At 38.6% G+C, this 12163-nt stretch overlaps 1 protein-coding gene across 1 annotated transcript; it reads left to right on the forward strand.

Moving 5' to 3' along the window:
* The first annotated feature begins 2704 nt into the window (after positions 1-2704).
* c7b (complement component 7b) lies at positions 2705-11431 on the forward strand. The gene is made up of 18 exons (XM_046374812.1): positions 2705-2849; positions 3253-3314; positions 3537-3612; positions 4182-4323; positions 4650-4794; positions 4944-5082; positions 5412-5540; positions 5646-5889; positions 6330-6443; positions 6602-6768; positions 6939-7167; positions 7728-7899; positions 8696-8783; positions 9015-9147; positions 9288-9479; positions 10109-10205; positions 10322-10503; positions 10993-11431. Exons 1-18 carry the CDS (start codon positions 2814-2816, stop codon positions 11169-11171), a joined length of 2526 nt encoding a protein of 841 aa, XP_046230768.1. The 5' UTR covers positions 2705-2813; the 3' UTR covers positions 11172-11431.
* Positions 11432-12163: the final 732 nt, after the last annotated feature.

Below are 12163 nucleotides of genomic sequence, written 5' to 3' on the forward strand. Positions count from 1 at the left end.
TTAACTATACCGTATGCATATTCTAGTCTGAAAATACCAGAATATGCACACTGTCATGGCTTGAACAGAACAGAGCTATTGTTATTGGTATTAGTAATGCTTTCATTCCAGTGGACATATTCAAATTCAAAATATTCATATCTGTCTTCTTCTGCAATTTTCTGACAATATATTAAATGTAGGTATATTCACACATTTGACTCTGTTCTCTCTGTCTAGATAGTCCCAGTCAAGATAAACAGACCTTTCAACTTGGCAGTCCTTTGGTCCATCATCATACTCGACTGCTAGAAAAAAAGTCATTGAACTGAAAGTAACTGAAAGCACGTAAGTTAGCAGTAGTGGCAGTAAAATTCGCTTTGCTGTACAGTTCAAGTTTTTTTTTCTCATTTGCTGAAATTAACTGATAAACTATTATTAACCCATAACCCAACAAAGGATTCACAAACATTACTGAAAATTAAACAATGTTAAACTACTACACCTTTCCATGACAGCACCTCATCTAGTTTATCTGCATGCAGTGAAACCGCTGTTCACCAGTTAAGAGCAGCATTTCTCAGCCTATGGAGTCACATTTCAGTTCGGTCTGTGCTGCATGTGAGTCTCACCCGCTCACGTCAGCAGCCACTTGTTTTTGACTGTATGCCTTAACGCTGTGAGGACCACTCACACACTCCCCACATGCTTTGCATAGCAGACAAATACAGACAGTGACACACTTACTAAAGGGCACAGCATCAGTCAATGTGGAGAATTAGCAGTTACCCTAAAACTAATGTTAATTTAGCTAAATCTGCAATAACTGATGACTTGTGTTTGACCACATGGGGGCAGCAAGTGTGAACACAGCACTGACACAGCATCAGGTTATGTAAGCAGATGGTTTACACATCCTGCTAACACCAAGCAACGTTATCATTCTGTTACTTGATGCATATATAAATAAGTCCTATATTCACTCTCATGCCAGCTCAGATTTGGTCTGCTCCCACTCCTGAGGATATCATGTTAACAGTTAAAGGGCTACACACAGTGCATATAGTGTATTGTGTACGTGGAAAAAAGAAACTGCTTTTGTATAGGACAAAACTGCAGAGGCTTTTGGCCTAGAGATGAAGTGAAAATGATTCCATTGGTCAGCACAAATTATTTTTTTCTTTTAAAACGGCTGATGATTACATTGATGCATGTACGTATTTTAATCTGATCAATTTGCTTTACTTTTTTCTGTCATGATGAAAGTTGTTGTCTTATATCTTCACATTTTCACCTGTCCAGTAGATGAGAGCCAAATTGCTTGTAAATGAACCGATAAATAAACACGATATAAACACGAAACACAACAAGATTTGTGTAATGTAATGATCAGTGTAATGTAGCAACATAAAGGACATAAGACACAGCTTGTCAGAAGGAATATATTAAAACACACTATAGACAGACATTGGCGTAATGGTGTACGCAGCCCACTGCGAGACAGTGTAATGGGGATTTTCAGTTCATAATGGGGGAGTAATAGCGCAGATGCAAATGGAGTTGTTGAAGAAGTTATAGTTAATCACTAATGTGTATAAATATTTGTGGAAGAACATGTTATAATACCACAGAAACAGCATTAGACCTGACTTTTGTACCTAGTGCAGATGGAGGGTAATAAAACATAGACCTACAACACTAACTCTGCTCTGTCCAACCTCCTGGCACTTTCAAACTATAGCGCCACCTGCTGTGGAAGGTGAAATAATCACAATATTTGTGAGAAAATCCTAAACACAAAAAGGAGGACAGATTACACAATCGTGTGCCAGATTGCTCCTTTGTAGGATATATTGTTTTGTACTTGTCAGACATGATCTGTTTCTGAAGATGTTCTCATGAAGCCTTACAAATATGCTGTGTATTTCTTCAGTTATTTTTCATGGTGTGGGGTTCATATTTTATATATATTTATTGTCTCTTTTATTCTTTCTGTTGCATTCTTTTGTGTTTTATTTATTAGATTCCTCTGGGCAAGTCATCCATTGGTGTATGTATTTGAGTGTGTAAATCAGATGAGTTTAATTAAAAGAGATTACATTAATATGAAGAAATGACAAACAATTTAAAAAAAACATCTATATTAGTGGGACTTAATGACAGTGTGGTGTACAGACGGAGGAAGGGAACATTTTTGTTTCATTTGTTGAGCTCAGTTTATCTAAAACGAACAGATAAAACAATAAAATGACTACAAATTGCTCATAATAAATTGATAAATCATTAACAGCTAAATCAAAAGTGGATGAAATCAATGCTTGTATACTGGCATCAATAGAAAGCTGGCATTACAAATCATCATGTGGATGTGATTTCCATGTGCATTTTTGTTTGCAGAGCAACAGGGACAGTGCATCAAATATGGTCAAAGAGGGGATTTTTGTGACCTTCGTCCACATCAGGCAGACAGACTCAGCTTCTGACGGCAGGATAATCAATTGTGACGCAACTACTCTTGTTGCAATCTGATGAGGTTGTTCTGACAAAAAGGCAGATTTCATCAGTCCTTCTTGTACCTTTCCAAACTTAAACCAAACAGGATTGTCAAAGTTTTATCAGATAAGAGATCACAGTGTTGTTGGAGTCATTTCAGTGCAAATAAAAGAGCAAAACAAAGCCAAACTGACTTTGGATTGAGGCTTAGGAATAGTCAGGTTGTTCAGATTTAAAAAGACAAGGTTTCTTCACTGCGGGAATTTCTGACCTCAGAGAACAGTTGAGTAATCTCCCCCTTAGCTGGTTATATTACTGTGAGTATTACAGTGTTGGACCAGATGCCAGGACTAAACCCTGAGGAGCACATCATGAAGGTACTGCAAACACATCTACCATTCAGACCATTTTTTACAATTACAATTACAAAAAATTCAAACTTGGGTAGTATTGTGTTGGTTCTGTAAGAAAGACAAAATTAAATTTCCGAAGTTTCAGTTATTTTTGTTAGGTGATTTAACCTAGAATGTTTTACATCTGTTAGCTTAATCCATGAAAAATAGTCATTTCTACAGTGTACAGTGTCTGTTAAAGACCAACAATAATTTTGGAGAAACTACGACCTGGTGAATATTCCCAAAATCTAACTTCCATCATGTCTTAATGATAACCGCTGCCGATAACTTTTGTCAAGAACAGAACAATTATTTACTTTGCTTTATTGTTTTCTAACATGGCGAAGGATGAGTTCACAGTTTTCTTACTCTTTTATTTAAACAGTTGGACTTGGGTGCACATCTGTTTTCTTTGGCGTTGCTGTTCATCTTTCTGTCTTCAGTTTGGTAGGTGCATGTAACATGTACTAACTGCAGTATTAACACTTGGATAATAATGTCCTGATGGTGTTGAACATTTCTCTGTTCTCCACAATATCCATACTTCTGTTGTCAAAGGACTGTGGTTTTGGCCTATCCATATCCTATATTTAGCTCACTGTAATATGGGTAATAACTCTCAGTTAAGAGAGCAATATTTTTAATAATGTCATTTCACATTCCTCTCAGCTGTCAGCAGCCTGTAAACTGCAGATGGGGGCCTTTTGGAGAGTGGTCTGGGTGTGATGGCTGTACCAGGACAAAGGTACTTTAAAGCACACAAATACTTGAACCATATCATGTATATCTGGTCAAAAGGTAACCCAACATTAGGCTTAAGCCACGTTTTAAACAATAAAGTAAATGGTTAACCTTGTGGGGACCAAAGTTTTGTCCCCAGATGGGAGCTGACTTTTGAGTTCTGTTCTAATCTGAAGGCCTGGTCACACCAGGAAGCAGCACAGTGACATTTATCTGCATGTCCTCACAAAATAAGCTTGGTGGTGGGCTGGCTACTTTCAGGGCTAGTTGGTGGACTGCTGTAGCTTGCAAAATAGCTGGTGAAATGCTATAGCCGGCTGCAAACTTGTTAGCACCTGCCAGTTAAAACACTTTTCTAAGTCTAAGTGCAAGAGAACAAACAAGACAAGTTAAGACAGTTAACTTATTGGAATCACCAGAAAATCCAGAAAAAAGTGCAAAAATCCTGGACTGATGTGTTGTGAATAGTGTGCCTTACACTGTTTATTTGAATTGATACCAGAAGTAATAGAAATAAAATAAGACCCTGCTCATCATTTCAGCTCTTCATTTCATGTGTCTGACTTCTTTCAGGTGCGGACTCGCCATGTAGAAGTATATGCCCAGTTTGGAGGTGTGCCATGTTCAGGAGAGGCTACACAAACGCAAACATGTGTCCCACAGAAACGATGTCCCCTGGAAACAGGTTGTGGAGACAGGTTCCGCTGCACCTCTGGTATGTTGCAATATATGTCATATTTTATAAGCAATTTTTTTTGTAGCATTACTGTGAATTTCTATTTTTACCACATAACAACAAAAATACTATGGTGCCTGTTCATTTGTTTATTCATTTGTAGCTTTGGGCTGAGTTTTAGGGTTAAAGTTTAGGCTAACTGGCCTAGCCTCAGCTCCCCAAATCACCCTTACTACATAACATTTCAATTACAAATTATATAATTAAAGCAAAGACTTTACAGATATAACAAAAGTAGGGTTTTTATTTTCTAAATGATGTCTCCTGCAATGTGGAATGAATTCTTTAATGGAACTTTGATGCAGGTCAGTGTATCAGCCAGTCTCTGATGTGCAACGGAGACCAGGACTGTGAGGATGGTCTGGATGAGAGAAGCTGTGTTCAGGATAGCAGACACTACTCATGTGACCTTGACAAAACACCTCCCAACTCTGACTTTACAGGCAGAGGGTGAGTAGCTCAAACTCCTACACCACGAAACTGGGCAACGGTAACTGGGTAACTTTACTGTAACGGGTGAGTTTGATATGTGTTACTGTTAATATGTCACCTGTTGGATAAAAGTCAGCCAATTGGATTTGCTGTGTCATGCTTTACAGGTACGATGTGCTGACGGGCCAACTGAGATCGAGTGTGATCAACACACTAAGCTTCGGAGGCCAGTGCAGGAAGGTGTTCAGCGGTGACCATAAAATCTATTACAGGCTGCCACAGAGCATCCTCAGGTACAACTTTGAGGTAAGACGAAAAAGAAATCTGCATTTGGTGGTCCACAGATAAGAAAAAAGATCTGACTTCTCTGCAGCATTTTTTCGAATATAAATAATACTGTAAATAATTTAATGTGCTTTATATTTTCCGACTGAACTAAATAGTCTTTTATTATGAACCACACCTATACTGCTTTTCTACTTTGTATTTTTATTTTATTTATCAATCAATCTGATTTTATAGTACCTTTATTAACCTTGCAGGACCAACCTACAGACAGCCATTGCCATCCTTGGCAGATGTTGATGAGCTATTCTCACAAATGGAATCAAATGTTGCCTTTGTTTGCCCTGCAGGTGAAAGTAGACAACGAAGAAAGCGATGAGTCCTATGAGAGCTCCTGGTCCTACACGCAGCACATCCAGTCCAATGCCTTGGTGGGACATGATCGTCGCACGTTCCATAAAGAGCTCACTGACAACAAGGTGATGATATCGCAGTCCTTGAGCTCTGTCACTAGTTGGGTCAAAGCTTTCTATTCACCAGGTAACAAGAAATGACATCCCAGTCTTTTCATATCTCTCAAACAGGCCCACAGACTTATAATCCTGAAGAATACGGTGGAGTTGGCCCAGTTCCAAAACTCTGCCCCTCAGTATCTGCCTCTGGCCGAAGCCTTCTGGAAGGCTTTGTCCTCGCTTCCATTGACATATGACTACTCTGTCTACCGCCAACTTCTTCAGAGATTCGGCACACACTACCTCTCCGAAGGCTCGCTCGGAGGCGAATATCAAGCCCTGCTGGAGTTGGACCGTCAGGCGCTCTCGTCAACCAGTAAGAACTTCTGGTGTGACTGTCACTAGTGATATCAGTGTCTTTACATTCCCAAGAAATGAATGTGAATGTGATGTGTATTTTTAGGGAATATTGTGAATTTGTTTCTTGCATCAGCTATATTGGCCAGTACCACATATGAACATTTTTTTAAAATCGTTTACAGTTAAATTTTTGGTTCCACTTGAACAAGTTGAAAAGTAAGCCAACAACTATATGTACAAGTTTTATTAAGCTTGATTAAAGTATAAAGATTTCTTTTGTTTGTTATTTTTTTTGAAAATTAATACAGATAAAAGCTTTAAAGTGATTTTTGTGTCCCATGCCAGCACTGTCATCTGCATTTATTCTTTATGTGTAGAGATTTGGTGTCTGTCACTGGATGATTTGAGAATTTTGAACTGTTTGCGATCTTTTGCTCCTGCTTTGTCTGTATAAAGGTACCACGGACATAGAGTACCAGAGGTGTTGGAGAAAGGTGAAACGTCGTTTATTCAGGAAGAAAGTCAAGACCGTCTGTGAAAAACTGACAAAATCCTTATCATCCAGCCATGGTGAGTGAAAACTTTCTTATTTAGAATGTCAAACCAACACAATGTACTCTGGACTGTTGAAGTTTGTATATTTGATTTTGTCAAGTTGTATTTAAATGAATTGAAATGACTTGACTAATGCACAGTCTTACTTGAACTTTATTGTCATTGGTCTGCAGGACACAATGTAAACAAGATGCCCATTAAAGTCAATGTGTTTGGAGGAGATTCAGCCTTTATAGCTAGTCTGAGTGTTCTGGATCTGGAAAACCCAGAAGCAAACGGAGAGATCTATGACAACTGGGCATCGTCTGTCAAAGACTTCCCTGTGGTCATAAACCAGAAGGTACTGATTTTCTCACATGAATTTGATAGTGCTGTTGACGTGTTCGACTAGCTGTACCTAGAACCTGCATGCTCAGCAGCTTTTATTGATCAAACATGAGCACATGGTTGGAATTGACCTTTATATATATATATATATGGGCGTTAATAAACTGCAAACTTGTTTTCTAGCTGCGTCCTCTGTATGAGCTGGTGAAGGAAGTGGAGTGCGCAGGTTTGAAAAAGCTCCACTTGAAAAGAGCCACAGAGGAGTACCTGGCAGAGGAGCATCCCTGTCACTGCCGACCCTGCCAGAACAACGGTCAGCCACTCCTGACAGGCTCCGAGTGCCGCTGTGTCTGCCGGCCAGGAACATCAGGACACGCCTGCGAGAGGGGAGCTGTGATTGGGGAACAACCAGGTAAACCAACAACAGACTCTGAGGGGATAAAGTAGTAGTTCAGAGGTCTGATTTGGGTTAAAAATGATTATAATTTTACAGTTAAAGTGCCATTTGCTTTTAACTGTTACGTCTAAGTGTAAAATCCTTCTACACAATAAGTGCTAAAACATCATATGAAAGAAAATGAAACACTGTGTCATTTTTATTTTCATACTTGTGTTACAAAAAATTCTAGCTTGCTAAGAGGCTCAAATAACTTTATAAGAACTAACTAAAATAATTCTTTCAGCTGTGGATTTAAAAGTTTTAGAGTAATTAGGCTAAAACTTAGGAAGATTTGAAAATTTAAAACAAATTGTTAGAAATAATCCCCTAGCTCATATTTAGTGTATAACAAAATTTGAGCTTTGAGATAAACCAAAATTAAATACAAATTTAAAGTCTAAAAAATTGGTTATGATTTACAAAAAAACAAAAGGGTAAAGAGTTAAGGTTTATGTTAATGTGGCGTCCAGTCAGCATGATGAACATCTACAAACAAGACAGGGCAGCATGGACAATCTCTTTTTCTCTCTCAGGAGTGATCCATGGCAGCTGGAGCTGCTGGTCCTCCTGGGGATCCTGCTCTGGAAGTCACAGGTCACGGACCAGGAGATGTGACAACCCCGCCCCCAGCAGAGGTGGCCACTACTGCCCCGGACTGCAGGTGGAGCAGAAGCCTTGTGAGGAAGCAGACATCCAGTACTTACAGTAAGGGCATATGGCCACACACAAACTTGTATTTTATGTTTTATTAGGTAGAGCTGAAAGACTGGTCGAATCTCTGATAAGTCGACCAAAAAAAAGTGAATGATTTCATTTATTTTTCAAGCAAAAATGTCAAATGATTGCTGGGCTCAGCTTCTTAAACGTAGGAATCTGCTGCTTTTCTGTATCATTTACGGCAGCAAATGCAGAGTCTTTGGGTTTTGGGCTGTTGATTGGAAAAAAGAAGCATGGAAATAGAGTATTTATCACAATTTTTTGACATTTTACAAATGATGAAAATAATTGGCAAATTAATCCATAATGAAAATAATCTTTAATTTTGACCTTAGTATTAGGACAGACATCTACCTTAACCCCAGCTTGATCCTATAAAATAAGTCTTAATCCTAAAATTTAATGGTTTATCTTGTGAGAGCCAGATTTGTGTTAATGAGTAGGATGTTTGTAGTAGTAAATGGAATGTTTCTTCCCCAAGGATAAACCAAACCAGTGCACATTGTTAAATGTGTTTGGTATGTCTTTACATCTTGAGGACCACAGAGGAAATAAAATATTTTTGTGATGTACTTGATGATTTGAAAACAAATACAAATTTTGAAAGCAACCAGTTCAGATAAAGATAATGTCCTCATTTTATAATACGATATAATCTAATCCAAATACTTAAATTTCAGAAATAGCAGAACTGATTAGTAAGCAGCAGGTGTCTGTAGTATTTATGTTTATGTGTTTGTGATATGTTTGTGGTTATGTCTCACTGTAAACTGTTTGCGTGCAGGATGATGGAGCCTCAGTGCTTCAGTCTCACTGTGACTCCACCTAAGACCTGTGGACCGCCTCCAAACCTCAGGAATGGATTTATTCAGGTGAGTTTGTTTAGATGATGCTGTCTTTACCTTTATGTAAACTTTGGAGACCGCAAGGCTTTCTGTTTCCTCGAAAAGTGACAGGTAAGGTAACAAAACTGTTTTAAATGTATGGATTGCTTGAAAATAATCTTCAGATACTCTTTTTTGTGTTGTGATTAATTATTGTGTGGAGGATGTGATTAAGTGCATGTTTTTGAGTGTACTCTTGTTGTATTTTTTTTTTCTCAGAATCCTAGAGATTTTTACCTAGTTGGAAATACAGTGGAGTACTCCTGTATAGATGGGCATTACCTCAGTGGAGATGCTGTGGCTGCATGCACAGAAAACCAGAGGTGGAGGACAGGAGCGATGGTTTGTAAAAGTATGTTTTATCTTCATTATCTCTGCTAGGGAGATTATGTATTCAGTTCTATTCAGATTCAGTTTTTGAATGCAGGTGTGGATCAAGATGGAGGTTAAATATATCTCAAGATCTTTCTGTGTCTTGTCTTCCTGTCTCAGGTTCCACATGTGGGATACCTCCACTAAACAGTGAAGTTATAGCCACTCCCACCAAAGCACTCTATCAGATTGGAGAGAGTGTGTCCTTGTCCTGTCCTGCAGGGTCAGTGCTGGATGGAGAGGTGTCAGAGATCATGTGCAGTCCCAGTCTGCAGTGGTCTCCTTCTCCGGCCAGCTCTCATTGTAAAGCAGGTACCGTCCATTTATCCTCAGCTGCAAATATCATCGCTAAATAAATACACTGTGAAAAGGATGAAAAGGACAAGGGCTGCATCAACCCCAGGATCAAGAAAGATTGTTCTAGTTTTACAAACTTAACCCTGTAGTTCTGCAAATCTTTTTTAGCCCAAATCAAACCTAAAAGGAGAATGAATATTGCACTTACATTCATCAGTAGGACACAAAACATGACTTCAGTGAATTGATAATGTGTTAGTAGGCATAATAATGTGCTAGAAATGTGTATCTGTGAGCTTGTTTTGCCAAACATAGATTACTGCTGCTTTAATGAAACAACTTAGACTCTAACTGAAGTTTTACCACAACATCTGGTTAATACTTCAAGAAATAGCTAAAAGAAAATAGAGAAGGTAGAAAAGTATGTGCAAATCAGATATATATATATATATATATATATATATATATATAAATCCAAAATTCACCCTCTTTTAGTTCTGTTTTGGTCTCCACTGATTCCTGTGAGAAATAACTGTCTCTTTATATACATCACTATTTCTGCCAGCTTGCTGTTAACTTTGTCTGTGCTGATTGTATTTGTCTGGAGTAAACACGTACCATTCCTGCTTTCTGTATTTTCTTAGCTCCCACAGCTCCTTCTCCTCCATCAGGCCTGAAGTGTAAGATATGGGAGAACGTGGGACAAACTGAGTGTGTGTGTAAGATGCCATTTCAGTGCTCGTGAGTATGATTTTAGATCATTTTTTCTACTCAACATACCGGGAAAATGAGTCATCTGAGGTTTGAAAGTAAAACAACTCAAATACTGCATCTTTCCATATATTGTCTTCATTCAGGACTTCCCTGCAGTTGTGTGCCAGGCTCAGCTCAAGTCAAACTCGTTTACTTGGAGTTTGTCAGCTGGGTGCTCTGCAGTGTATGGGGCGGAGCTTCACTTTGGCCAGTGACAGCGAATGTAATTGGCCAGAGGAGACATCCACATCCTGCGAGGACTGCAAACCGGGGACAGTCTGTCAGGGTAAGTCTTTTAGAACGTAGAATAATTTCTGTTTTTTACAACCATGATATTATTTTTCTAATCTTCACTGTTGTTTCAGTCAGTTATATTGTACCACTTACTAATTTCTACATCAAAGTGCATTGGGACTAGAAATGAGGCCAATCAGATGATCATACAAGTTGTGAACAAAACAAATAGTTTTTCCAGATTATCTTCAGAATTTCACTCGTAATCCCTCACTAAAGCAGTAAATGGCTCCATGGAGGACAGTTAGTTTTGGTGCTAATTTCGCTGTATGCCATTGTTTTCTCTTCCAGTTGAGTTTGACTAACCCATGGATTTGTTTACAACCCATCTGAAGTTTTCTTTCTCAGTTTTAAGCGATGCCACTGTATTCCCCAACCTTAGCAAGCATGAGGAATGATGGCTGAACAAGAAATCCTTTATTTCTCTTTAATGTGTTTGTGACTGCATCATATAATGGTTTATTTTTTTTTAAAACTGCAGAATCTACAGGAAAATGCATATGTCAGAAGGTGTCAGACTGCCCGAAAGACTCCGCCCCCCTGTGCGTCAGCTCTGACGTTGGTAGCGTTGCCAGGACGATGAGCCAATGTGAGGCTGGGGCCAGAAGGTGTGCCGGGGAACAGCTCAACGTGATCAGCATTGAGGCTTGTCCAGAATAAAGATGGCTGTTGCTTTGTTTTACTGAGCTCTCTCACAATGTGTGTAAAGGAGGAGCTAGTGTTTTCTCAGCAGCTGAACTGTAAATAAAAACAAGTAGTTTTTCTAACAATTGAATGATGTAAATATGTTCCTCTGCCATCCTATGGTGGTTTTTTTCTATTTGTTATGTTGGACAAGATTTTGACAAAATCTTAAATAAATGCCTTTTTTATTGATTGTTTTTGTTATAGGAAGTTAATAAAACACTTTTCAGAATATACTTTTTGTTCTCTTGGTTTTAATTTGATATCAACCGAACATTACTACATAACAACCACAATACTAACAGTAAACATAATTTCTAATTTCTAAGCTTTTTGTTATTCTTCCATGATTTTTTTTCTGCCTGTTTCCCTTTCTCACTTGTTGAACTCCCAAGCTCACCCCTTGATTGACCTAAAATTTTTCTAACAGCCTGGTACATGCACATTCTGACAGGTCAGTGTGTCTCTCCATGCTGTTTGTCTCTCCAGTGCATCCGGAAAATAGTTACACCGCTTCACTTTTTCCACATTTTGTTAAGTTACAGTCTCATTCTAAAATGGATTAAATTAAATTTGTCTCTCAAAATTCCACACAAGCTAACTCATAATGACAAAATGAAACAAGTTTTCTTGAATTTTTTGCAAATTTATTAAAAATGAAAAACAAAAAATGTAACATCAGTATTCACACCCTTTGCCATGACACTCACAATTGAGCTCAGGTGCCTCCAGTTTCCACTGATCATCCTTCAGAGGTTTCTACAGCTTGAGTTGAGTCCACCTGTGGTAAGTTCAGCTGATTGGACATGATTTGGAAAGGCACACCCCAGTCTATATAAGCCCTCACAGTTGACAGCGTGTGTCAGAGCACAAACCAAGCCATGAAGTCAGGGGAATTGTCTGTAGATCTGAGACAGAATTGTCAAGGCACAGATTTGGGGAAGGGTACAGAAAGAATAGAAAGAAAG

The sequence above is a fragment of the Scatophagus argus genome, chromosome 20, assembly GCF_020382885.2.
Source record: "Scatophagus argus isolate fScaArg1 chromosome 20, fScaArg1.pri, whole genome shotgun sequence".
In the NCBI taxonomy this organism is placed as follows: domain Eukaryota; kingdom Metazoa; phylum Chordata; class Actinopteri; family Scatophagidae; genus Scatophagus; species Scatophagus argus.